The sequence below is a fragment of the Danio aesculapii genome, chromosome 13 (assembly GCF_903798145.1).
Source record: "Danio aesculapii chromosome 13, fDanAes4.1, whole genome shotgun sequence".
NCBI lineage: Eukaryota > Metazoa > Chordata > Actinopteri > Cypriniformes > Danionidae > Danio > Danio aesculapii.
Window position 1 is genome coordinate 45824680 of NC_079447.1, and position 25595 is coordinate 45850274.

The 25595-nt window shown below is 36.2% G+C and overlaps 1 protein-coding gene across 1 annotated transcript in view; it reads left to right on the top strand.

Moving 5' to 3' along the window:
- myom2b (myomesin 2b) overlaps positions 1-14580 on the top strand; it is a 92539-nt gene extending 77959 nt beyond the window's left edge. The window contains exons 33-36 of the mRNA XM_056471022.1: positions 7688-7724; positions 7875-7897; positions 7996-8051; positions 13975-14580. Coding sequence (XP_056326997.1) covers positions 7688-7724; positions 7875-7897; positions 7996-8051; positions 13975-14412 — 554 coding nt within the window. The 3' untranslated portion in view covers positions 14413-14580. The remainder of the gene's footprint in view (positions 1-7687; positions 7725-7874; positions 7898-7995; positions 8052-13974) is intronic.
- The last annotated feature ends 11015 nt before the right edge of the window (positions 14581-25595 follow it).

A 25595-nucleotide genomic window follows, 5' to 3' on the forward strand; every position in this document is an offset into this window, starting at 1 on the left:
CTCCTGTTTATTTATGCTTTATAATTACATTATGGGACCTTATTCTTTCCACAAACAACTTTTAACCTCGAAAAGTTCTGAAAAAGTGATTTTATTAACATTTATAATAGCTTAAAGTGATGTATTGTGTGAGTTGGTGTTGTATATTATGGTAGAAAAACCTTGTAATAAACTGCCAGTACATTTTCTGTTATTTTACAGATTTATTTCGCTCAATATATTATTTCTTATACATTATATTACTTCAAACTACTGAAATGTTAATAAAAGTCACTTTGCTAAACTGTGGAGTTAAATGTTCAACATCAAACGTTGACAGATCAAGTTCCCATAATGCAATTCACAACCGTGAATAAACGGAAAACACTTGAGAATCACAAAATACAGAAACGAATAATTAACGGATACTTTTTACATTGCAAGTTAGAAAGGTCTGATTTGACTGTATTTGAAAAGGTTGTGAATATTAATGATTAATGATTAATTAATTATTAATTAATATTAACATTAATTAATACCACATATTCACACTGAAAGCGGCGAGAGCGTCAAAGTAGCCGGAAGTCATTAATTTTCAATGAGAGGCCGGCGGCAATAAGCGGCAAGGAGCAGTGCGGCGCATTTTCACCGGTGTGGGCATCGAGGAGAGTTGAAATCAAGTCAACTTTATGGTAATGAGCTATGACGCGATTCGGCCGCAAGCAATCAGAATGAAGAAGTCTACCACTTGAGAGGAGTCCAGAAAACACAGACCTGTGAACTTTGGTTCTGACCACAGGTGTTTCCAAGGGTTTGATTATTACAGTCGCCGGATTTTTAATTATTTACAATGTTTTCTTACAGGAACATGCATTAAATAAGTTACTGATGTGCTTTAATGTTGTAACGTTATATATTTATCTTAAAAAAAACGACAGCATGCGACAGTACAAAACAGTCTTGCTGCTTCAGGATATTTCAGTCATATAGACACACTGGATATTTAAGTGGAGCAAAGCCACACCACATGCAACTTGATCTTCCATTGTTAAATGAATTTGATAAGAAGTGCGCAACATTTCGACGCTAGAAAGCATGTTTTTTTTATGCAGGAATGTAACTGATGTGCTGCAACGGCTCCTTTAAATATGAGATCAATGTAGCGAATTTTGACGTTCTCGCCGCTAGAGCTGAAGGCAGACAGCATTGTCGCCAGGGCGGCCAGAGCAACCTTGGACGCTCTCACCGTTTCGGTGTGAACGCACAGTTACTCTCTGGCAGCCTGTGTCAGTGCCTGACACTCACACATACATACACTGCATGATGTTTTCTAAAATATACAAGCGTAAAATAATCATACTTAAGTTGTTAAAAATTATTTGATCAAAGTGAGTAGATTTCTTGTTGAATGACAATCTTTTCAACTGTAGTGGTAGAGAGGTTTATTTTAGCTAGAAGGTGTAAGTTATATTCATGCTACCAGAAAAACCTAGTTTGCTCTTAAGTTGTAAAAAATATGATAAATTAAAAATAATATTGAAAAAAAAGGGACAGACAGTGACATGGGCGTAGTGGAAATTGTAAAAGTGAGGGGACAGCTGTATGAAATCCAAAAGTTTACATTCTTAATTACCGGTTTTTAAATAGTCTGTCTCTAAAAGTTAGGGGAACATATCTCCCCATCCCCCCCGGTTGCTACGCCCCTGGACAGTGATATATTTATAGTTGTATTTTGTGTGTTTAACATATATGAAACACAGAAAGGATTTCATGTCAGCCTCTGCATAAACAGATGTGTTCTTTAGAGTTTATTGAGCTGAGTGATATGACACGATGCATAAATGTGCACTTATATTAAGCAGTTTACATGTATTTGTTGCCTCATTATAAACACGCACTTGTGTCTGTTGCATCATTACATACTGTACACATGCAGCAAATTTCACAATATACACATTAAACTAACTAAACACAGTTTAAACAGACTTAATACCTCTTCAGGGAGGCATTGAATGAATATATCCTGCATTTTGCATTTATTCAGTTATTAATATTCAACTATGCCTAGGCATATCCAGATTTTTATTCCGTGGCACCTTTAATAACATTTGTGACCTTAAAATTGTCCTCTTTGTTACTTCTGAATATAAATGATCCTCCTTGTTTAATACTGGGAGAGAAGGTGGTAAAAAGTAACAGAAAGCTAAACGATGCCTATTTTGGCATAAAACAACCTTGAATAAACACTGTAAGTGGAGAAATTTTAAAAGGAACAATGCCTTTAAAAAGGCAGTATTGTGAAAACAACCCACTACTTTTGAGCCTAATTGAGAATCAGGTTATATACTTCAACAACAGCTCAAATAATTTTCAAACAGTGTTGGGTGTAATTAGATAGATAGAAAATAACTAGTTAATGTATTTAGATTACTTTTCGGCAGAAAAAAGGTAAAGTAAGGGATTACAGTTAAATTACAGTTACTTATAACTTAAGAACTTGTTTATATACTGTACATATATTGAACAATTCTGGATCAATCAATTAAGAGAAGCAGAGTATTAAGTAGAGTGAACCAACACTTTTTGATTTAATGGCTAATTCGTACGAATTCGTACGATCTAATTCGTACAATTTAGTACGATTTGCTCATTCCCCAATGACAGTTGGGTTTAGGGGTAGGGTTAGGTGTCACGCCTCCTTTTTAAAATCATACAATTTTGTACGACTGAACTCATACGAATTAGTACGAATTAGCCACTAAACTGACAAAACGTTCTCTTGTGAGATCAGGCTGGAGTGAACATAAGAAACAATGAACTGAGTATGAAATTTATGTCAACATATGGTTTGTTTGGAAGGGTATCTGCTGCATAATAACATATGCTGGATAAGTTGACGGTTCATTTCGCTGTGGTGACCCCTGAAAAATAAAGGGACTAAGCTAAAAGAAAATGCATGAATGAATGATATGTATGAAATAGTAGCTCTATTCACAGTGATACTGGTAAATAATCGGAAAATTTCCGGAACGACTTTACCAGTACATTTTTAAAAATGCGCTGTTCACACAGGCAAGAACATTCCAGAATTTTTACTTAAATGACGTTCACACATCTATTCCAGAATGTTGGTAAATTCTGACGTCATTTACCAGAAATGGCCTCTAAACTGCTGCGCTTGTATTATTAAGCAAAAAAAGGGGTCGGCTTTTATTGATGGTTTCACTTTTATTTAAAGCTTTAGCATTCATGCAGCTGTTTTTGTCCCAGAGATATTCAAAGGCAGAAGCGCGAACCACAGCTAAATGTTTACACATTTGACTACATTACAAATTCTGTGGCTGGATAAATATTGTGAACAACTCTGATGTAAAGATATGGAAAAACACTTTCGCATGTCGAGATGTACATTTGTTTGTGTGCTAGCACTCACCGGAGCACTCCTTCATGTGCACGAGTGCCACGCAGCTGATCGCAGGGCTTGCAGGTAAACTTACAGTGGTTTATCATAAGTTTTTATCGATCATTTTTCCAGAGTTGGCATTAATAATGAACATAGAAATGTTATCTAACGAACAACTAGCAGCTAAATGTGACTGTAAAAATATTTAAAGGCTTTTATTTTCATAAACCGCGTGGATGTGAATGCGTGTGAATGTTCTGATTGGCTAGAATAGACGTCTTATGTCAGCACGTTCTAAACATGAACGTGCTCTTTCAGGCAATTCTCCATCTGCATTAACACAAAGCAGCATTCCGGCAAATTACAGATAATGTTATAAAATCTCTTTCCAGAAAATTGCCAGAACAAATTTACCGGTATTTTCAAAAAGGGCCTGTTCACACATGATCCCTTTCCAGAAAATTGCCGGTATAGTAATTTTTTCAGAAAAAGTCAATAATTGTGATAGGGGCTATTGTGTCATTGCTTTGAAATGTTTTGATTATGTTTATTACTCTTAAATTGTTAAATTCTTAAAATGTCCTGCTTGGCTTCAATTTAATTCGTTGTCAATTTTAATTTCTATTGTCTATGTGGCGACAATTATTAGTGTTTAGTCAAGTAATTAAATTACTTATTGAGTTACTTTTTAAACTTAGTAATAGTAAATGTAATTTAAATACAATTTGATTTATGAAATGAGTAATTAGTAGGCACGCACAGATTTCCACAGATTTTCAGCCCATCATTGAGTCTATTTATTTACTTCTGTAAATGTGTGTAAATTTATATTTATTCAGTTTTTAAATTAATTTCAGTAACATTATTGACAAATATGAGTGTTCATTTGATTTATTGACAATACAGTTTGTAAAGTAAGATTTTCTGTCTTTTAGTAGATATATTATATGAGTGACTTAATTTGTTTACCAAATAAGTGGACCTAGATGGATTTGCATTGTAGACATTAAAGTTAAAAAGATAATAATTTAAATTTCAAGATATTAAATTTTAAATTAATTTAAATTTAAAGATATCAAGATAAGTTTTTATTTACGATACTCCAGCCTGATCTCACGAGAAAACATAAGTATTTTACGTTTTGTCAGTTTAGTGGCTAATTCGTACAAATTCGTTTGACTTCAGTCATATTAAATTGTTCAATTTTAAAAAGGAGGCAACTAACCTCACCCCTAAACCAAACCGTCATCGGGTGATGAGCAAATCGTACTAAATTGTACGAATTAGATCGTACGAATTCATACGAATTAGCCACTAAATCAAAAAGTTACGAATTGCCATGAGATTGTGTTGGACACTCGCAAACAAATTCCGCATAAATCCACAGATTTTTTTTACAAAATTCTCCACAAAAAATGTCAGCAGATTCTGTCTGGCCCTAGTAATTAGTAATTGAAATAACTTTCCCAACACTGTTTTCAAATCACCTCAAGTAGCATGAATGAGAAACATCACATCAACGCAATAACACAATGATGGAATGTCATATATGTAATTTTCTATCAACACACAAAAGTTGTCATCTATAGCACGTGTTCTGGCGTTGATCCTGTATGGATATACTTAAAAAAGACTAGGGGCCTCATGTATCAACGCTGCGTACACACAAAAACTTTGCGTACGCCAGATTTCACACTTACGTTTGGATTTACTAACGGTGAAATGAACGTGAGAATGTACGTTGGTTCACGCCAACTTCATGTCTGGCGTACGTGCATTTCTTGTGTGTGTTTGTTTGTTTCCATTGGGGGCTCCAAGAGGCAATTGTGTTAAATTGCAGACTACAAAGTATCTTTGAGCCGTGCAATGGCAGCTGTGTGGGACGCGATCATCCGCATGTCTAGCAGATTAATAAGGTTTCCATACCATGCAGTTGACCAGTCAAACATTAAAGCACAATTTGCAGCGATCGCCAGTTTTCCTAATGTAATCGAAGCGATCGACTATACGCACATTGCAATAAAGGCGCCATCTGAAGGTGAATTTGAATGAATCAGAAACATTTCCATTCAATAAATGTGCAAATAAAATGTGACGCTCAAATGCGCTTAACATAATACACACACTTATTAATGATTCCTACTTGTCTTCCTCGTGATGAAGAGTAGGCAAAATCTGATATGTAGTGGGGGAAAAAAGAAGAATGAGTTCATCAGACGCTGGGTTCGAACAGAGTCCATGATCGAACGTGTCAAAACATGTTGGCATGCGCTTTACGAGCTACGAACTCACGCTGCTATAGACGCTACAAAATTTTATACCTTTACATCAGACCATTTCTTTTTTAATTCACTCAGTGAGATGTTCAGACCCAACTGCGCTAACCGTATCAGCTAAACTCTCCCGCTCAATTTTTTTCTTTTGTTATTAATTCCGGAGGAGAAACTTGCAAATAACACAGTTTTTCTCCGGTCTACCTCCGATAGGAGAACCTCCAATTCACATTCTGTTCAAAGTTTCTCTTTTTGCTTGCTTTTGCCATTGCTTTTTCGTTTGGTATTGCCAAAGTAGAGTCATTACCATATTTAATAGGGGGAGAAGGCAGGGAGGGGTTTTGCGCTCGTGCACGTGCGCTCAGTTTCACGTTAATTCGGATGTACAAAGAGAAAATGCATGGGATTCCACGTACGTAGTGTTTCATACATGTGAATTTTTTATTGCGTATGCCTATTTACAGCTTTGTGCGTACCATAGACTGTAAAATATATGGACGTAGTTTCCGTGATGTCACCCATAGGTTTCTGAACACTGCAAAAGAAGCTACAAGTAAGCGCGGCCAACCGTCGCCATTTTGTTCATGCGTCATCGCACCCACAGCGGGATACCAAACAAGGGCAAAGAGGCGGAGAGTGAGCGGAGCTACAGACACCTGCTGGCACTTTGCTTAGATCTGGCAGACACTTTACTTTGGGAGAAACGCTTGATACTTTATTACCTGCGACTCGTTTGTGTTCTGACCACATGTTCTTGGCTGTACACTATATCAATAAAGTGTTTAGACTTTTAAAAACACTGTAGTAATACATTGAGCCACTAAACATTGTTCTTATGACGTTTTTCTGCAGGAGGAAAACGCGAATTACTTCCAAACACTTCAATTATAGTGTGTGTTAGTAAATGCAAGACTATTGATGAACTCCAGCATAACACTGTATGACAACGCTTCAGATGACTGTTCTAGAGCCTACAGCTAATCAATCTGTCAGATTCTGGAGTGCTTTACGGGTCTAAAGAAAAATATTAATGATAAATGAACTTAAATAAAACAAATACATTTATAGAGATGGTATACAAGTATATAACTTTACTCACATGGGAAACGAGGCCACACGAATGGTTTGTGAGCACAATTAAGTGCACACAGCATCCCATATCATCTGATAATTGTAAGATATAACTCCAAAAGGCAGCTGAATGTGTAAAGCCACATAAAACAAAACAAAAATACGATGAATATGCCGAGATCAGTGGCTAATCTGCCGGATTCAGCTGAGGTGAAGTGACGGCGACCAGCGAGACCTAGCTGTCACTCAAGTGGCCACGCCCTTAATTATGCAAACTTAATATAAAGGAAATGGATGAGTTATAAAAAAGTTCACCCCCCTCGCAGTTGTCATGGAGGGTAATAATAGCTATATGAACCAAAATCGTTCTTTGTACCAGGCTGTAAACACCTTTTTTCTGCTGTAAAGTTGGCCATTCTAACAGTGGGCTCAATTGCAATTTGCTCTATTATGGAGCCAGGACTAGCGGAATTTTAATAAATTGCAGTTTCAGTTACTTCCGTATTGGCTTCCCGAGGAAGAGCGGGAGGTTGCCGCAATGTTACGCAAAGTTTTAGTATGATTTCAACGCAAGTCTTTGTACATGAGGCCCCAGCACTGCAGCTGCACACACTAGGAAATCCAGGCATGAAAAAGAGCAGTTATAGTATCAAAGGTGCAGATAGCAGTTTCAGTTAGTCAACAGACTGTTTGATGACAAACATAATCAAGGTCTGGCATCTGACAGGTCATGCGATTTGCCGAATGGTGACAGTAATGAGTATAGGGGAAGTAGAGCTATTTCCAGCAAAGCAGGAAAACAATGCTATTAAAATAATGAGGGCTGATTTTCCTTTTATGCTATGCCTCAGGGACAAAACGCAACGAACGGAAAGACAGTGAATTTTTTTTTCTTAAAAAAAAAATGTATTTGTGTTCTTAACTTTTATTTATTCGTTCATTCACTTTGTTTCCCCCATAGTTTACGACAACGCCTATGCAGAATTCCAGAGACTCAAGTAAGATATCTGCTGCATGAGACCACCACATGGCTTTCCACGTCCTAAATGTTTAGAGATGCAAAGCATGTGAGCTGTGTGTCAGTGTTTGGGTAAAATATTAAGGTCTGCTAATGAACTCAACAATGCTATTCTTCTTTTGCCCTTCAGAGCGGAAGCATATGCTGAAAAGAGTGAGTATACTCAATCAGTACCAGCACTCTTGGGGGTCCTGCTTTGATATGTAATTAAATTCCCTTAAATTAACTTTGTGATGTTTTTTAATTGTCAGATCGTGGCAAAGTGGTTGGCGGTCTTCCTGATGTTGTGACTATCATGGAAAAGAAGGTTTGTTTCAGTCATAATGTTGTAAAAAATTAACAGTTAAATTAACACTATATTTAGTTATCTATCTGTATATGTAGTTTGCAATATAGTAGAATATTTTTACAAAACTAATTTAATTTCATTCAGGGTTTTTGTTTTTAGAAAAAAAATTATATACCTTTTTTTTTAGATAATAAAATCCATTTAATATGTCAGAAAATATGTTGAAAAAATAAAGACATGTTTACTAGAATTAAATTAATAACATTACATTAGCCTTCCCAATGTAACCAATGTATATATATACATAACATATGTATATATATATAGAAAGTCTTATTTGTTTTATTTAGGCTAGAATAAAAGCAGTTTTAATTTTTTAAAAACCATTTTAAGGTCAAAATTATTAGCCCCTTTAAGCTATATATTTTTTCTATAGTCTACAGACCAAACCACTGCTCACAGAATATATATATATATATATATATATATATATATATATATATATATATATATATATATATATATATATATATATATATATATATATATATATATATATATATATATATATACCTGTATATCGGCACTGGTGGGAGGTGTGCGTTGTGGCTTAATTTTTCACCAGTGACGTTATGTGTTATTCCGTTTATACAACAGTTTGACGGCATTATTGTGTATACAAAAGAAGAACAAAGAAAAAAGAAAAACAAACACGGATAGTCTAAAAATCCTTTTGTATGAGGAGAACTACTTTCTTCCGCCATTCATTCACATTTGAAGCTGACATCAGAACAGCAGAAGCTGTTGCTACTTCACCAACATCACTTTAGAGCTAGTATTAGAATGATTCTCTAGCGTAATATCTAAAGTGATGACAAAACAGGTAATTTTGCTGACATTTTAAGATTATAAGGCTGAACGGCATGAAATGCCATCTCAGTCAAGAGACGTTTCTCAGTTTTTCTCTGTTGCAATCGGGAGATCACAATAATTAACTCTAAAAAAAGTAAAAGCAGTGCAAAAACTACCAGATTACTATTCTGTTTGCAATAAGGAAAAACACATGCAGGCACTTCTTTTTTTTCTTTTTACTGAACTAGTCTGCAGTAAGGGAAAACAGGAGAATATGAGAAATAAAGATGGCCAACCAAAAAGTAACTCAGGGTTATACAAAGAGTGGCCGACACAAAATCTCACACTCAATACACTACAATTACTATGGTATAAATACAGCACTACAACATACTAAAAGAGAGATCGACTTAGAATGTCACTTACCATATTTACAATGATTTGATCAGCTGAATTTTCCTCCTCTAAAGGCTTATTATGCGGCCTCTGTCGCCATCTTGTGGATGGACAATGTGAACCGTCTTTGCTCTGCTACAAAACAACTACATCCTAGACTAAAAAAGCCTCAAAAGTATATTATGTTGTCCAACAGCTGCAATATTAATGCACAAGAGTGAAGAGGCTGTATGAGAGTTGAGAATATTGCACAGCTATCAGCCAATCAGATTTGAGAATCAGACAGAACTGTTGTATGTATAAATAAATACATACATATATATATATATATATATATATATATATATATATATATATATATATATATATATATATATATATATATATATATATATATATGTATATATATATATGTATATATATATATATATATATATATATATGTATATATGTATATATATATATGTATATATATATATATATATATATATATATATATATATATGTATATATATATATATATATATATATATATATATATAGTAATAAAGTACATACAAACCCGTATGTAATGTAAAACAACAACAAAGAAAACTAAGGTGTAAAAGAAGTAAGGTGAATATATTAAAATGCAATGTATGCCTTCAACTGGTATGTTTTATGAACTGAATAGTGTTCTACATTTTTTTAATTGTAAATGTATGCTAAAAATAGAAATGCAATACAGCCTTATTAAGATCCTCTTTATTATGTAAGAACATCTGCCATGTCTTTATACATGTTGTAAAAAATCTGAATAAATATAATGCAGTTTATGAACCCCTAGTGTCAAAAATAAAGCATATTAAATATTAAATAGCAAATAAATAGTAAAGCATATGCAGAATAGCACTACAAACACTCATAGATAACTATTTAAAATATGATCATGTGAGTAACAAAACTAAATATTTATGACAAAAAACTGAGCTTTATCACTTAAGAAACTCTGCAATCTCACACACACACGTGCACACACACACACACACACACACACATAATGTATGTATGTATGTATGTACGTATGTATGTGTGTATGTACTGTATGTATGTATGTATATATGTGTGTGCAAAATTTAACTTGAATTTAAATGTATCATTTTGATATTTCTAAAGATTTTTAGAGACAAAAATATTATTTTAGTAAATAGATCTGTTTAATAAATCTATTTTGTTCAAATGCACCAAAATACATAACCTACATTCACTGAGAAATGGATAAAAATATCCATTTTCCAAACGGCATGCTCTCATTTATGCTGAGCACTCTATATTAACCTAGTTGTCAGTACATCTAAGGTTATGTTTCACCTGGAGTATTCCTTTCAGTGGTCCGCGGAGGACTGTATAGCAGACGCATTAGTGATCAGTATTGCTGCAGGCAGTGGTGCTGCTGAGTGGTGTTCTGCAGCTCTTTCTCAGCTCTGGGAGTGTGTGCTGGAGGGCGTCATACTCCACCGCTCTTCAGGATCCATGTCCATTGTCTTCAGCCTCTTAATCCATTGCTTGCAAGCAGCATGACGCCTTTTCGGGGAATATTGTGTATTCTGTTTAGGAGAGGATATTGATGGGATTACGATTTTCCTGAATTGTTGATGCTGGTAATGTCCTGCATCCTTTTTTGTTGTTCTTGTTGTTGTTCAGATCAAACAAACATAGCAGGTCAGTCAACTCTCAGAGCCATTAAAGTGAACTCATGTGTTAGAGGAGACCTTTCACATGACCAGCAGAGGTCATGGCGTACACTGTGGGTTTCCAGTCAGCTTTGTTGATGTCCAGTGGTGCGGGATATGTCATGTAAAATGAAAATCTGAAAGATCTGAATTTTTTGGTGGATTTATTTATTTATGTGCACTCAGGGGAGGGTGGTGGTTCGGGAAATTTCCTTAGCAGTATTGTATGTGTACTACAGCTTCTCACTGACAATCTTAGTATCTTATTTTCTCAGAAACAACCTATAGTAGTACATTAAAGGTTGTTATTATGGTTTCTAAAAGAGAATAGGTATAAATCTGTATTTTACTGTTACTTGGTACTGTCCAATACTTAAATCATTATGTTTGCTGTTTATTCAAACTACTTATTTAAAATGAGCGGAAACTAAATAATTCTTGAGACATTCTCAATTCAACTCTTGTTGACAACTTAATTGTTTTATGTTCAATCCACTTAATTTTGTAAAAACAAATTAAGTTAAGCGGTGACATGGTGGCTCAGTCGTCAGCACTGTCGCCTCACAGCAAGAAGGTGACTTTTTCGAACCCCAGCTTTGTCAGTTGACGTTTCTGTGTGGAGTTTGCATGTTCTCCCCATGTTCGCGTGGGTTTCTTCCACAGCTCAAAGACATGTGTTACAGGTTAACTGGGTAAGCTTAATTGTCCATAGATGTATGTGTGTGAACAGGGACGTAGCAACCGGGGGAGACGGGGGGAATCCGTCCCCCTCACTTTTAGAGACAGACCATTTAGAAACAGGTGATTAATTATTATATGAACGTATGATCTAATACAGCCCCCCCCCCCCACTTTTAAAATGTCCGCTACGCCCCTGTGTGTGAATGTGAAGGGCATCTGCTGTGTAAATCATATGCTGGATAATTGACGGTTCATTCCGCTGTGGCGACCCCTGATGAACAAAGGGACTAAGCCGAAGGCAAATGAATGAATAAACGAAATTAAGTTGACTTAATTCCTTTGTTTTCCAGACACAAATCTATTGTGTGGAACCCAGCTATCACAAGCTATTTTATATAGCTAAATTTAAATAATCAATAATAATGTGGTCATATAATTAATGAGGTTTTTTTGATAATATATACATGCACAGTGCAAAATATTACACACACACACACACACACACACACACACACTCACACAAACACTTATCGTAAAAATAATTACAAAAAAGCTGCACAGGATTTATAGTTGCTGTTACACCATCAAAATAAAAAAATAAAAAATAAATATTTTATTTGAATTTAGTATTGAATGAGTAATGAATAAATCAATAAAAAATTGTATTTAAGTTTATTTGTATAGTGCTTTTTTATTATAATCATTGTTTTAAAGCAGCTCTTCAAAAGGTGCCCATTATTGCATTACAATCAAATTCAGTACAGTTAAGGTTATTAGTTCCCATAATAGTTCATAATAATTTGTTGTTACAGTACTTACTAATTAGTTACTAATAGCTTTAACTAAAGTTGTTAAAATATGCATGTGTATCTGCTTAAAATATTTATGGGATTTGTTTACCTTTAGCAAGATAACGACAAAATTCTTCCACTATGAATGCTTATTGATTAAATATGCCTAGGACCAGACTGAATTTCATTCATTCATTTTTTGTTTTTTGGCTTAGTTCCTTTATTAATCAGGGATCATCACAGCGGAATGAACCGCAAACTTATCCAGCATATGTTTACGCAGTGGATGCCCTTGCAGCTGCAACTCATCCTTGGGAAACACCCATTCACTCTCATTCACGCACATACAGCCAATTCACCTATAGCGCATGTCTTTGGACTTTGGTCTTTGAAACCCACGCGAACACAGGGAGAACATGCAAAATCCACACAGAAATGCTAACTAGCCCAGCCGAAGCTCAAACAAGTGACCATCTTGCTGTGAGGCGACAGTCCTAACCACTGCACCACTGTGCCACCCCTAGACAAAATCTGGGGATATTTTTGGCTATTTCTGCACAGAATTTTATAAAAAATCGGTGGATTTATGAAGAAGGATTTGGAGAGTATCGTAACTAAAAAACAAAATCAAATAAAAATAATAGATTTTTTATTTTGATTTATGTTTACAATGCATATCCAATTAGATAAACTTAATTAGTAAACAAAGCAAGTCTCTCATATAATATCAGAATCAGAATCAGTTTTATTGCCAAGTGTGCTTCACACACACAAGGAATTTGTTTTGGCTACAGAAGCTTCCAGTGTACATAAAGTGACAAGTGACAACACAAAATGAATATGAAAAAAAAAAAAAGATAAACATTAAACAGATGCGGTTAGTCAAGAAACCTGGATGTTGTATGTACAGATTGTTATAAATTGTTATAAATATACAGGTTATAAGATGCTGTGTACGAGTGCGAATGTCGAAAGTATTGCATTGTATATTGATATAAGGTGCTGTGTACAAGTGCGTATGAGAAAGTATTGCACATATTTATTGCACAGTAGGGGAATATTTAACTGTTCATAAGGTAGACAGCCTGAGGAAAGAAACTTTTCCTGTGTCTGGCTGTTTTTGTGCTTGGTGCTCTGAAGCGCCGACCAGACGGTAACAGTTCGAACAGGTAGTGTGCTGGGTGTGAGGCGTCCAGAGTGATTTTGCGAGCCCTATATATATATATATAGCCCTATATATCTACTAAACGACAGAAAATATTACTTTACAAACTTTATTGTAAATAAATCATATGAACATTTTCATATTTGTCAATAATATTAGTGAAATTAATTTAAAAACTGAATAAATATAAATGTATACACATTTGCTTTTACATTCACAACCATTCACAAGTAAATAAATAGACTTGATGGGGTAAAAATCTGTGGAAATTTGAATCTGTAAATCTAAATATGCCTTTATGGAATATTTAATTTATCATTCATTCCTCTTTTTTTTTGCTTCAGACTCTGAGTCTGACCTGCACTGTCTGCGGCGATCCCAAACCTCAGGTCAGCTGGTCTAAGAATGATCAAGAAGTAGAGCCCAGCGATCAGTATGTCGTTGCCTTGGACTCGGGAAAATTCGCCAGCCTCACTATCAAAGGGGTGTCCATGGAGGACTCTGGCAAGTACACCATGACGGTGCAAAACAGGTTCGGCGGTGAAACAGTGGACATCATCGTCAGCGTGTACAAACATGGAGACAAGATTCCAGACATCAAACCGACCCCTTCCTCCAAGAGGATCTTGCCTCCCACTGGTCCGATTATAATTCCCACCACCAAGGCTGCCACCCCTACTCCTGCCCCTGCTGGGGGCAAGTCTCCAGCTCCTCCCCAAAGTAACAAATCCTCTGCCCCACCTCGTGGCATGAAGTCCCCCACTCCCACCAGAAAGAAGTAACCGCACAACTCTTTCCACTTGTTTGCCCCCCCTACAGCACGTAAATGTGTTTATTTGCAGTTCTATTAGGAAATATCAGTGTTTGCAAGGCGGCAAAATAAGTTTGGGCGTCGATTTTGGTTTGATGTATAAATAAATACTGCCTTTCCCCCATCATGAAACTCAGAACTTGTCTTGTTTTTTTTTTGTATAGATGAATCCAAAAATTTGGCTGTTTCTTAATATGCGTTCTTTAGTGATCTTGCGTCATCGATTTCTCATGTAACATCATCAACAACTGGCAAAGTTCAGTTTCAGTTCAGTTTCAGAATTCAAGACCGCAAGAACGGAGGACTCGTGAAAGTTCGCAGATGTGTTCTTGGTATCGAGAAGGCCGCGATGCAGACTTGAGCACTGAACTCGCTCTAGAAGTCCCAGAAGTCATTGCGACTGAATAAAGGAGGTGGGAAGCACATAATTTCATATACATTTATTATTAAAGTTCAGAGATATAACTTATTTATCTAAGGAGTTTCCTTAAATGAGATGGTGAAAGTAAACATTAACATGAAAATTTCAACAAAGGCATAAACACATTAAGAGAGTTTATGTGTTGAAATTCGTATTTAAAATCAGTTTTTTTGTATATTTGTAAGGTTTTTGGAATTTTCTTGGAATTGAGAAACAGCCATTGATTGAGTAGTTCATTAAATTGCTGTAAATGAGTAAAGGTGAATGTAAAAAGCTTTCTTATGGCAATTCGTAACTTTTTGATTTAGTGGCTAATGAATTCATTGATGAATTCATACAATCTCTTTCATACTGTTTAGTACGATTTGCTCATCTCCCAATGACGGTTGGGTTTGGGGGTGTGGTTTGGTGTCAAACCTCCTTTTAAAAATAGTAAATTTTTGTACGACTGAACTCGAATTAGCCACTTGAATTAGTCGAACCCAATTAGCTGTCCCGAATTAGCCATAAAACTGACAACCTGTAAATTAGTTACTTTACCTCATGAAGATTAGGCTGGAAAGTGTGTGATTTTAATTATTTTCGGTTAAGATGCCGCCGATGACTTCTGTCCTAATTTATAGCTTACCTCTATATGGACAGCTTTTCAGGAGTTATCAGTTTGCCCAGTGGCTCACCGCATATATCGGCAGACTTTGGATATGGAGTGGAGTTGACCATGTTGACGGGGATTGAGTCTGGCAAAGAAAGGTTCCAGAAACCAGGTAAAGCAAAAACGAAATAAATAAATAAATATACATTAGGCTGAAAACACTGTGAAATCACTCGGCTGCGACAGCTTGTCTGTTTCTAGATTGCTTTTGAAAACATTATCGGTCGGGTTTAGGGAAGGGGGTGGGTGGCTGGCCTGGGGTGCATTTCCCATCAACAACATAAGTAGTGGCCAAACTATCATAGCAACATGTATCGGTTGGGAAAAGAACGACATATTGATGAGTGTTTCCCATAACCATAGTTTCTCTGTTGCAGATACATGGTTTGAACCACATTGGTTATAACGTAAAACATCCATTTTGGTGCTCCTAAATGGGGTGGAGTAACTACTTCTTTAGAGAAAAACCCCATAATTTTTGGTGCAAATTATATTGTTTTACACGCATACACGTTTAAAAAAAAATCCAATATTAGTTTTGGTAAAAACATGCACTTGCTTTCCATATTAATTGAAATATATGTAAATGACACATATAGGGCTTATGTTTCTTTTACAAATATTATTGAGAATATTACATATTCTATGCTAAATCATAAAACTACTTAGTTAACATGTATTTTAATCTATATATAAATCATATAAATAGTTAATGGTTGTTATTCATAGAATATAATTTATATTATAATTTATTAAAATATAATTATAATTATATTTATATAATAATAATAATAATAATAATAATAATAATATCAAGTACGATATTGTTTATTTATTTTTTATTTATTGTAAAAGTCTACTTTCACAATTTGACACATTCAAACCACTGCAGAAATGTTCTAACCAACAGACCCATGTCAAATACAGTGCAGATAGATTTCTTAATAAATAGCCTACTATAAATTAAAACCATTAAAATATGCTATGTATTTTTGTTTTCACAAGCTTTGGAGAAATATTGAAAATTCCGCTATAGGTCACCTATAGCTTTCATCATGAGCCACAGCTTCGTTCAAAATGGCATAAACTGAACTGTAAAAATACTTTCAAAGCAAATTACACCTAAGAGAGATGACTTTATATTTTTTAATCATTTTAAGTTTAAATGTTGGAATGTTCTAAATGAATATGGCATAGGGGTGATAACTGGCAATAGAACACAACCAGGAACTATGTTTCTAACGACAGCTCTAGAGGTGTAGTTGCAAGCGTACAACTTTGTGATGCAGTTTGCAAATGTTCGTTGGAATGATGGATTTGGGAAACGTCAAATTTACGAACTATGTTTGTAATGAGGGAACTTGGGACCTTAGTTGGCTAACAATGGTTTTCAAAAACTCACCCCTGGTCGGCTGAAGTGTATATTGTGCCGTCTGATGGCACCATATTTTTTGTCACTTGACAAACCAGTTGTGTTGCTTCAGTGTTCTTTTAGTAATATTGTGGAACATTTGTACCATAGGAAGTGCATTCTCCTTTTAGTATGGCAATACCTTTAAGGAGACATCCTTGTAGCTTATTTACACATGCAACTTGATAGTGCACAGAAGTTTAAGGCAGGGGTTTGAGAAACTGAGGTGTACACTGGAGTAAATATTGACAGTGGATGATTATTTACAGTAACACAACACAGATTAACATGTTCAGCTCAGATTAACAGGCTCAGCCATCACACTACACACATTTATATCATTCAGATTGAAAGATTTGACTGAATCAGGAAAGCTGGATAGGGCTGCAAAATTAATCGAAAGCAATTTCCATGCTCATTTTGTCAGTAAAAAGTCAGCTGTAAATCTCGAGCCCCTGCTTTCAGATGGAGAAGTGTTTACTAGAGCCATAGTTCTGTGGCAAGCTACGCAAACCATCCTGAAATCAAAGAGAATCGTTCTACGATCTGACAGCTGTATGCGTGGCGTCTCAGTAAACTATGGCTCTGTGTCTCTGCTGATCTGAAAGCATGTGAAAATAGACATGTTTTCACTTCTAACTCACCCCATAACTTCAGTCAAGTCTTTGAAATCAATTCTTCTCTGAAATGAGTGAATGGTTGTGCATGGTTAGTAGCTGAATCACTAAAAGAAGTTAAATAGTCTGCTTTGTTTGATTTCCCTCCTGTCTCTTCTTTGTGGCATATTTACCATTTTCACTCAAGAGCGCCCTCTGCTCATCGGAATAAATGTATCAATTTACTTAAACATAATAGATTTAATAACTAATTTCTAATTACTGATTTATTTTACTGCCATAATGATGATGTTGAAATTATTACACTGATATTTTTCGAGATATTACTATTTAGCTTAAAGTGCATTTTAAAGACTTAACTAGGTTAATTAGGTCAATTAGGCACGTTAGGGTAATAAGGCAAATCGTTGTGGGGGGATATTGCTTAAGAGAGCTAATAAAATTGACATTAAAATGACTTTTTAAAAAAAAAAAACTGCTTTTATTCTAGCCGAAATAAAACAAAGACTTTCTCCAGAAGAAAAAAAATATTATAGGAAATACTGTGAAAAATCCCTTGCTCTGTTAAACATAATTTGGGAATATTTGAAAAAGAAAACTAATTACACAGGAGGGCTAATAATTTTGACTTCAACTGTATACATAGTGACCGAAAAGTTTGAAAACCCCTGCTCTAAGCTGCTAAAGTGCATTTTTTAGGGATTGACAAGATCCAGAATGGTTGTTTTGAGGTTAGTCCTTTAATCTCAACCTTTTGTAACCCTAAAACAAACACTTTTGCTGTATTTTTTTTTCTCAGACAATCTGCTGCTCCACAAGACCGTAAAGTGTCCTCTGAATTTACACTTTAGATTCTTGGCAGAAGCAGTAGGTCATCTGGGTACTTTCCACCTACTGTCTTTTGAATACCAAATTCAGACACTACTTTGTTTTTTGGCATAGTGTGCATAGAATGCCACAGCCATATCACCCTGCAGCCTAAGACCGGTTACTCACTGAAGCTAAGCAGGGCTGAGCCTGGTCAGTACCTGGATGGGAGACCACATGGGAAAACTAGGTTGCTGTTGGAAGTGGTGTTAGAGAGGCCAGCAGGGGGTGTTCAACCTGTGGTCTGTATGAGTCCTAATGCCTCAGTAAAAAGTGAAGCGGACACTATACTGCCAGTGAGCGCCATCTTTCGGAAGAGGTGTTAAACTGAGGTCCTGACTCTCTGTGGTCATTAAAAATACCATGGCACTTCTCGTAAAGAGCAGGGGTATAACACCCTGGTGTCCTGGCCAAAGTCCCTCAATTGGCCCTTATTCATCATGGCCTCCCAATCATCCCCATCCACTGAATTGGCTCTATCACTGTCTCTTCCCTCCACCAATAGCTGGTATGTGGTGAGCGCACTGGCGCCGTTGTCCTGCGCCTGCCGTCGCATCATCCAAGCGGATGCTGCACACTGGTGGTGGTGTGGAGAGACCCCCCTCGTGATTGTGAAGCGCTTTGGGTGTATGGCCATACACAATAAATGCACTATATAAGTACACATTACATAGAAGTAGACATAGTTGGACGCAACACTTGACTCTGTGTTGGTTTGTTTCGTTTAGCATAGAGGTATCTATTAATGTATCTGTTAATCTCACCAATACAATATCATATATATATATATATATATATATATATATATATATATATATATATATATATATATATATATGATAGCACACTAAAGGTGCAGAATTTACACACTCTTTGAGTACAATCAGGAACACCACTTGCAATTCAATATGCACTAAAAACTACAAGTTGTCTGTTTGATAAGTGGTTTGGGTTACACTAAATGCATGCATATTAATATTATTGCTAATATATTATTGCTAACTGATAAAAGACGATGAAATTACATCGAATAAACGTACACACTGACATGAAATCAAAAGGTTTAAAAATATATGAAATTGCTTCCAGTGAACGATAAAAGATGGCATCTACATAAATAGTAATGGAAAGTTTGGATTATTTCACCGACTCTTGACCATTGAGTCTCGTTCATCACAATGAACAAATCTTTTTTTCGAGTCATTTCGTTCATTTAGTACAATTTGTGAAGTGAAGTTTATTCATAAACAAATTTTGAGAAGATCCCATGCTTATGATTGACCACAGCTGGTCCTGCGTTAGCTAACACAAGATTCACCAATCAGACAATAAATAACTCACTATAAATAACCAAAGTTTCTTACCTCAGTTCGTCTTCGTTTTGAAGAAAACCCCCTCCTTTTCTAGATTGGGTGACATGTCGGCCTAGGTAATAGCACTGTTGCCTCACATCAAGAATGTCACCAGTTAAAGTCTTAAATACTGGGCCAGTCAACGTTTCTGTGCGGAGTTTGCATGTTCAGCCCGTGCTTGCATGGGTTTCCCCCAGGTTCCCTGGTTTCCTCCCACAGTCCAAAAACATGCAACATAAGTAAATTGACCATGACACCATACAAGCTCTTAGTAAGCAATATATCTCACTACAGCCAACCCTATAATCTGTCATTAGCCATAGATAAGTCGGGGTAGTTCTCAAGATCTACCTGGGCTCCCCTCTTGCCCCTGCTATTGGGAGGGAGCCCAACATGCTTTATAATCAATCATCAGCTAAGTGTGAACTCTTGAAAATATTATTTAAATAGAACGAGTTACTTCCAAACACATCTAAAAATAGCCCAAACTTTTATCACTCTTCAAACAAGTCATAAGTCATTCGTTCATGTGACAAAGACAGTCCAATTTAAGCTTAACCAATGCACACAGTCTGAGCCAAAAAGACCCATGATTAGTTTAGCTTTTGAAGATGTCTTCGGGTTTTTGAGTCGTTCATTCATTATGTGACAGCATGTAAAGAGATGACCCAAAATTGAAGAACAGATCAAATCTTATTCTGTCTCTGAGTGGATATGATTGGCTTCTGTCCCTCACGTGACGAATGAATGACTCAAGCTTGATAGAAGACTCAAAAAAGAAACTAATCATCTACCATAGATATATACACTAGATATCGCATACGGACCTTGCGTATGCCTCAATACCGCCACCACATTTGTACAGTGCTCCCATGACGGAAGTCATTAAACCACACTAAGTCCAAACTAAAACCAATCTGAGGATGCTGTACTTTTGCGTTGCATATGGGTGTAGTAATTTCAAGGTAAGATTACGGGGGGCCATCAAACTTTTTCTCAGAAGATGACAAGCTGACAAAACATTGCTGTCACTCTGACACAAGTTTTATTTATGGGGGAAATTACAAAGTACTGCGGTGTTTGGGTGTTCTGTGTTTGTCTGGGATAATTTGTCGTAAAGAAATGTGTATATTCCATACAAGCTGAAGCTGATTTGTCAGTTCTTGTCACATGATTTGCAGTGTGCTCGCAGCATTCATTTAAAAACAAGGCACAAATTCGTCCCAAAGGCACAAGCACGTCATGCTGCTTAGTTATGCGTGCAAGCCGTGCACCTCTATTGGAAAATCCGAATTTGCTTAACAAACTTTGTTGATAAAAGGGTTGCGGATCCATTCTTTGGCAGTTTGCGGGTCCTTCCCTGGGACTTTACCCCTTCGCAAAGAAACTTTCCAAAGTCATCTGTTTCTTACTCATTTTGCTGCTTGTGGATTAAATTTGGTTAGTTCTTGTCATGTGACTTTCAGTGTGCTCGCGGGATTCATTCAACTTAGTGTGCTGCTTGTGCGCGCACCTCCATTGGAAATAACAAAATTATACAAACTCTAGAAATTGTCCCTAAAAGGTCGACATAATTTGCAATCTCCAGCAGTTGATCTTCTTGCACAGACATGCCGGATTCACCTGATTTGTTGACAAATGGGTTGGGGATCCATTTCTCGGCGGTTCGCGGGTCCTTCATTGGGCCTTTTCCTCTTCGTGAAGAAACTTTCCAAACATGTCTGTTTCTAACTAATTTTGTTGCTTGTGGGTTAAATTTGGGGACTCAAGTGACCGAGATGTAAGAGAGAGAATATGGTCATTCTTCAAAATAAAAGATCGTTCAGATAATAACTAAAACGGAAATAATTTATGATTTCTTATGCGACCCGGTACCAATTGATCCAGTGCTTGAGGACCACTGATCTACCCCACCTGCACAATGTGCGCATACGCGAATGAACAAATCACTCCCTCAGAGGACTCATCGTTCTCGAGTCACATAACAGATTACTTCAAAATGAACTCATAGTTCTCGAGTCACATAACAAATTCGTTCAAAAAATTAACATAGTTCAAGAACGAGCCATCACTAATGATAAATGGTATACACACATGAAACATCTAAATATCCATATACACTTCAAAGATGATTGCTTGGATTTACTAATTTTTTTTACGTTAAGTGGCTGTAAACGATTTATTTGGGCTGAATTTAACAACAACACTTTTTTTCAGTGTACGTACCAAGATGAAATAAAACATCTGCCATATCAACAGATATTCATCTAGTATATAGTGCATCCTTTAAACCCTAACCAGAATATTTGAGGAATATCAATAATAATCTGCCTTCCCAACACTGCAATTGAAAGGTAGTGCACAAATCAGTGAATAATTAAAGTAGAATTACAAAAATAGATATCATTTTTCACCCAAAATGCATCACCCTGTGATAAAATGAGCTAGCGTCTAGTATGAAGAGAAAGAGAGTAGGAGGTTTGTGTGAGGGAGGGTGGGGCAAGCTATATTTAGCGCCAGGAGAAAAAAAAATGTGTGAAACAGTTTGTCATCTGGGTTGCCTAAGCTGAGTGGGCCTCTAATGAATTTGGTTCCTTCTCCCCTGAGGTGCTAGGGGGAGAAGCTTTGATGTTAGTTTATTAAATGCCTGTTTAAAAGCTGCTCTTTCAGTTATCCACTAGAATCCAGAGTCTTTTCTCTCTTTTTTTGTTTTGTTGCTTTCTGCCTGAGAGTGCGGGACCTCCACTTAGCCCACAGCGGTGGCCATGAGCCCATCAGGACTCTTCCCGACCTCATCTTACAGCCTCACCTTTTTTTCTCCTGGTTTTGTGTTTAATAAAAGAGTTGGAAATCACTACCCGTGTCGTCCTTGCCTTTACATAGTACACAAACACACACACACTGAAAGTAAAATATGAATACGATTAGAGACGCTACCGGCCCATCTGAAACACATCAGCACTTTTCTTGGGCTCTTGCGCCAGTTGTACTTCACAAATCATTTCATGTATATGGAACACCTAGCTTAAGCTGCCAAAAATGCACCACTACTTCCAAATTCACAGAGCATGACTTGGCTATTTAGATAGTCTGGCAAATCGCCAATCAAAACCCCTTTTACTTCTTTTGAAATAAATGTACTTGATTTACATTAATGGCCACAAAGCATCTGGCTCTTAAAACCATTGATTCGTTGCATTAGAAAACACAATATCAAACTAAGTGTGCGTTTTACCTAGCGACAACCTCCCGCTCTCCCTCGTGAAGCTAATACGGAATTAACTGAAACTGAAATTCATCAAAATTCCGCTAGTCAAGGCTTCATAATAGAGCAGATTTCTATTGAGTGCAATGTTAAAATGGCCAACTTTACAGCAGAAAAAAGGTGTTTACAGCCTGGTACAAAGAACGATTTTGGTTCATATAGCTAATATTACCCTTCATGACAACTGTAAGGGGGTGAACTATTTTATGACTCATCCGTTTCATTTAAATTAATTTATATTAGGTCTGCATAATTAAGGGTGTGGCCACTTGGCTGACTGCTAGGTCTCGCTGGTTGCTGTTACTTCACCTTAGCTGATTCCAGCTGATTAGCCGCTGAGCTCAGCATATACATCGTATTTTTGTTTTGTTTTATGTGGCTTCGCAGAGTCAGTTGCTTTTTGTAATTATTTCTTACAATTATCAGATGATATGGCATGCTGTGTGCACTAAATTGTGCTCACAAACCATTCGCGTGGCCTCCATTTCACAGGTGAGTGGAATTCTTATATACTTATATACAGATCGATTAGCTGTAGGCTCTAGAACAGTCATCTGTAACGTTGTCATACAGTGTTATGCCTGGATTTTATAAATAGCCATGCATTTACTAACACAGACTATATTTGAAGTGTTTTGAAGTAATTTGCGTTTTCCACCTGTACAAAAGCGTCATAAGAACAATGTTTAGTAGCTTGATGTATTATAACAGTGTTTTTTAAAAGACTAAACTTTATTGATATAGTATACAACCAAGCACATGTGGTCAATACAGAAACGAATTGCAGGTAATGAAGTATTAAGCATTTCTCTCAAAGAAAAGTCTGTCTAAGCAAAGTGTTGGTACGTGTTTGTAGTTCCGCTCCACCTCTTTGCCCTTATTTGGTTACCCCTGGTTTGAGCGATGATGCGCAAACAAAATGGCGCCGATTGGCCATGCCCACTTGTAGCTTCAATTGCGCTCTTCAGAAACCTATGGGTGATGTCACGGATACTACATCCATAGCTTTTTCGGTCTATGGTTTTTACAAAGAAGAAAGTAAGAAAGAAATGCTTCTACACTCAAAAAGGATCATTTGTTTTTTGTTCAAACTGCTTATTTAAACTGAGTTTTTCTAAAACTTAATTGTTTTATGTTCAATCCACTTAAATGTGTAAAAATTACTAAGTTAACTTAATTTCTTCATGTGTTCTCAACACAAATCAATTGAGTGGAACCCAGCATTTTGTGTACACTCCAAAAAATATTTTACAACAAAGAACTTATTTAAAATGAGCTGAAACAACACAATTCTTCAGATTTTTTTTATTTTGGGACAACTTAAGGGTGCAGTTGGTGATCTGCCAAAATGATAACTGTTAGCATGATAGCTTTGAAAACACAGTCCCTCCCCTGCCAACCAAAGCCATGTCTCCTAAAATCTCAGACATGCACCGTAAAAATGACAGTAGACAACCCACTAGATCATGTCATTTGCCGCCAGTTAGAAAACTTTATAGTACTTTATAATACTACAATTCTGAAAGAAAAACTGTATTATATCTAGCACGTTTTCAGTTGTGTAGCAAGCAAAACTTGTCATAATGTGCAATATTTCACCCATGCAAGGATCGCTGGTCTCACTCGCTCACGTGTTTCATCCTAAAGCGACTCTGCTTAGTGTATGGCCGGCGGGGTTCAGGAATTACACTTATTACTAAGCTATACTTACATGCTGTTTCAGATTGAATATTCAAAATGGCATGGTAAACAATATAGGGGCCGTGTCACAAGTTGTCATTGTTCAAAAATAAACCAATGTGATCTGAATATAAAACCAAATTCACTTTATTTAAGAATTGTTAGATATTTGGACTAGGCATGGGACAATAACCGTTTTTAAGGTATACCACGGTTTGGAAAAGTCAAGGTTTTAAAACCGCCATAATTTTCTGTAATACCATTCCTAAGGTATGTGTAAGATTTGTTCTACATGTTTTTGTTTGTTTTTTTAGGACAACAGTATCTTCAACACAAAAGATATCCAAAGATGCTGTTTTAAATTGTAAAGAAACTCAGTGTTTTTGAAACTAATGAAGACAACAGAAGTCAGAAGTGAATTATTGAGCCTGACATGTTTACTGCTCCAAAATATTTGACATTTTTCACAAAATAAAATATATTGTGGTCAAAGTTTTAGTTTTTTATTATTGTTTTTTCAGGGTTTTCACCTGTAATGGACAGGACAGTAGAGAGTATTGACAGGAAAGCGTGGGGAGCAGAGAGAGGAGAAGAATTGGCTTAAGACTACAAGGCGGGAATCAAACTCGGGTCGCCGTGAGCACTGGAGTGCATGTGTCGACGCACTAACCACTACACCACTGGCGCTGACAGTTTTCGTTTTTCACCCATACATTTAAAAAGAACTTATTTTGGAGCAGAAATCGCAATACCGTAATACCGTGAAACCGTGATTTGTTTCATCCAAGGTTATCATACCGTCAGAATCTTATACCAGCCCATGCCTAATTTGGACTAGAAACAAAACAAATAAAAATCTAAGTAAGAAGAGCATTTTTGCAGTGTATGA